Source organism: Hylobates moloch, unplaced genomic scaffold (genome assembly GCF_009828535.3).
Source record: "Hylobates moloch isolate HMO894 unplaced genomic scaffold, HMol_V3 SCAFFOLD_7, whole genome shotgun sequence".
Taxonomy (NCBI): Eukaryota; Metazoa; Chordata; class Mammalia; order Primates; family Hylobatidae; genus Hylobates; species Hylobates moloch.
The window spans coordinates 20,576,843-20,580,283 of NW_026652282.1; the positions used below are offsets into that span (position 1 = coordinate 20,576,843).

Genomic DNA, 3,441 nt, shown 5'->3' on the forward strand with positions numbered 1-3,441 from the left:
TTTATAATAGCAAAAAAGAAATACTAGAAAAAGCTTCAGTGTACAGCAACAAATGGTTAAATATATAATGTATAATCTATACAATAGCATGCAGTAGGTCTCTTAACTCCACTTGCCACATTCACAAAACTCCCCAGGGCGCATCCCTCCCCATTAGCCACCTCCCATCATGTCATAGGTAGATATGCAAAATGCTATATTGAAGGGCCAGGTAAATCTCAGTCAGGATGGCATTACAGCATGGAGAGACAAGTTATTATAGTACAGCACATGCTTGATTCCATGAGTCAAACTGCATGCTTCCAAGAGATAGTTGTGTTTGCTCCTGTGACTATTTCATGGCAGAGGTGCTTGGTGACACTGATTTCAATAAACATTACATAAACTAATATAAAAAAATTGTTTGAGACAGGGTCTTGCTGTCACCCAGACTGGAGTGCAGTGGCATGATCATAGCTCACTGCAGACTCAAACTCCTGGACTCAAGCAATCCACTCACCTCAGCCTCCTAACTGGGACTACAGGTACACACCACCATGCTCGGATAATTTTTTAACTTTTTGTAGAGAAAGGGTCTCGCTGTTTCCCAGCCTGGTCTCAAGCGATCCTCCCATCTCAGTCTCCCAAAGTGCTGGGATTACAGGCATGAGCCACCACTGTGCCTGGCTTAAAAATTTTTTGTTAAAAATGCTTTCCACCGGCTGGGTGCAGTGGCTCACGCCTATAATCCCAGCACTTTGGGAGGCCAAGGTAGGTGGATCACCTGAGGTCAGGAATTCAAGACCAGCTGACCAACATGGTGAAACCTTGCTTCTACTAAAAATACAAAAACTAGCTAGGCATGGGGGCTGACACCTGTAATCCTAGCTACTCAGGAGGCTGAGGCAGGAGAATTGCTTGAACCTGGGAGGTAGAGGTTGCAGTGAGCCAAGATCGTGCCACTGCACTCCAGCTGGAGAGACAGAGTGAGACTCCGTCAAAAAAAAAAAAAAAAAAAATGCTTTCCACCTAATTCTGAGGCAGAGCCAAGTTTGTGAACACTAATGTAGAACCCACAGTAAATATTGCTTCCTTCTTGGGAGCACTTTTTTCAGAGATTATTTTTTCTTCTAAGTTACCTTCCTGTCAAAAAAGGAACAGTCTTGGCTACAGGTTTTTTGTTTTTTTTTTTTGAGATGGAGTCTCATTCTGTCACCCAGGCTGGAGTGCAGTGGCACAATCACAGCTCACTGCAACCTCTGCCTCCCGGGTTCAAGCAATTCTCTGCCTCAGCCTCCCAAGTAGCTGGGATTACAGGTGCCCGCCACCACACCTGGCTAATTTTTGTATTTTTAGTAGAAACGGGGTTTCACCATCTTGGCCAGGCTGGTCTTGAACTCCTGACCTCATGATCCATCCGCCTCGGCCTCCCAAAGTGCTGGGATTACAGGCATGAGCTACCGTGCCTGGCCTTGGCTGCAGATTAACGGGAATACCTCCCTTGGGCTTCCTAGGTGACACTGTGATATTCGGTGTGACCTCCCTTGCTCTATTCCTTGAAAGCAGTACAGGTACTGGTCAAGAGTGTCCTGGACCCACATTGCCTGGTTTTGAATCCCAGCACCTCCACGTGTTACGCGTCGGACCTCGAACAAGTTACTTAAACTCTCTGTGCTTCAGTTTCCTGAGTGGCCTAACCCTAAGGGGGGGTTACAGAATCTGCCTCATAGTGTTGAATGGAATAAAGGAGCTCAGACCTGCCAGGGGCTGAGGATGGTGCCTACCTAGCACATGGCAATGCTCCATAAGCATAAGCAGCTATTATTATTGTGGTTCCCATTTTTTAAATCAGATATATCCTGCGTAGCCACTAGCAGAATGTGCTAAATAGCTGTCTGGTGAATGAAAGAATGACCAAATGGGCCAGGCGCGGTGGCTCACGCCTGTAATCCCAGCACTTTGGGAGGCCGAGGCAGGCGGATCACGAGGTCAGGAGATCGAGACCACGGTGAAACCCCGTCTCTACTAAAAAATACAAAAAATTAGCCGGGCGTGGTGGCGGGCACCTGTAGTCCCAGCTACTTGGAGAGGCTGAGGCAGGAGAATGGCGTGAACCCGGGAGGCGGAGCTTGCAGTGAGCCGAGATCACGCCACTGCACTCCAGCCTGGGCAACAGAGCAAGACTCCGTCTCCAAAAAAAAAAAAGAATGACCAAACGGTCCTGTGTTTCCTTATCTAGATCATCTCTAAACACCTCCTCATGGTATGGTTTCAGACCTAAATCTTCCCACAAATCTTTACGGATGCAGTAAATTTTGTTAAATCCCTTTGCCCCAACTTTTCATCTACCCTTTGACAACAAAAGCTGGGAAATAGAAGGAAGCAAAGGAATCATGTACAGCTGATGGGATTTAGACAGCACAGAAGAACTGGTTAGGTTTAAAGAACGTCATCCAAACACCCTGGCAGCAAACCCTGTATACTGACAGTTGCAATATGTGTAAGAAAAGAATGCATCCAATGGTATCCTCAATTAATTAATTAATTTTTGAGACAGAGTCTCGCTCTGTCGCCCAGGTTGGAGTGCAATGGTGCGATCTCAGCTCACTGCAACCTCCGCCTCCTGGGTTCAAGCAATTCTCCTGCCTCAGCCTCCCAAGTAGCTGGGACTACAGGCGCATGCCACCACGGCTAATTTTTTGTATTTTTAGTAGAGACGGGGTTTCACCATGTTGGCCAGAATTGTCTTGATCTCCCAAACTCGTGATCCGCCCGCCTCAGCCTCCCAAAGTGCTGGGATTATAGGCATGAGCCACCACGCCCGGCCTCTCAATTTTTTTGTTTTTTTCAGAAGATGGGAGGCAACATGGTAGGTTCACAATTAAAATTGTTTTGAAAGTATTTATTGTTTAATAATTCTTTCTCCCCTCAGCCCATCCGGCCACTCTCTCTTTCTGCTTTTCTGATCATCCTAAAGGCTGAATACATCCTCCTCCTGTATGGAGGACACGAAGCAACACTAAAATCAATACACTCGATCAGGTCTTCATCAGATACCACGTCACTGTGGGTGGAGTGCTAGTTTTCAACAAATGTGGTGTTCCTAGGGCTCCACAAGGTAGTCCTTTCTCAAGGTCGCTGGGCCACTCATGGAGTTGAAATGCCGCTGCCCATCTAAGTACAACATGGACTCTGAAACACAAGAAAGAGAACCCTGGAGAAACTTGTAACACCTTAGAAAACCATCATATCATCATATAAACACAAGACTACTTGGGAACACTGGGACAGAACAAGATACACCGTTGGGCCGGGGTGTGCCGCATTCCCAAAGCAGCAGGCCGTGACTCCTGGCCCCTTCCTTTGGCTGGATCAATTTTTATTTGTATTTTTTTTGAGACGGAGTCTCGCTCTGTCGCCCAGGCTGGAGTGCAGTGGCGCGATCTCGGCTCACTGCAAGCT

The 3,441-nt window shown here is 47.0% G+C and overlaps 1 protein-coding gene across 2 annotated transcripts in view; it reads right to left on the minus strand.

Moving 5' to 3' along the window:
- Positions 1 to 2,213: 2,213 nt before the first annotated feature.
- ACOT9 (acyl-CoA thioesterase 9) overlaps positions 2,214 to 3,441 on the minus strand; it is a 34,263-nt gene continuing 33,035 nt past the window's right edge. For both annotated transcript variants that reach the window (XM_032756689.2, XM_032756687.2), the window contains one exon: positions 2,214 to 3,171. In XM_032756689.2, the coding sequence (XP_032612580.1) occupies positions 3,083 to 3,171 (89 nt within the window). In that variant the 3' untranslated portion in view covers positions 2,214 to 3,082. The remainder of the gene's footprint in view (positions 3,172 to 3,441) is intronic.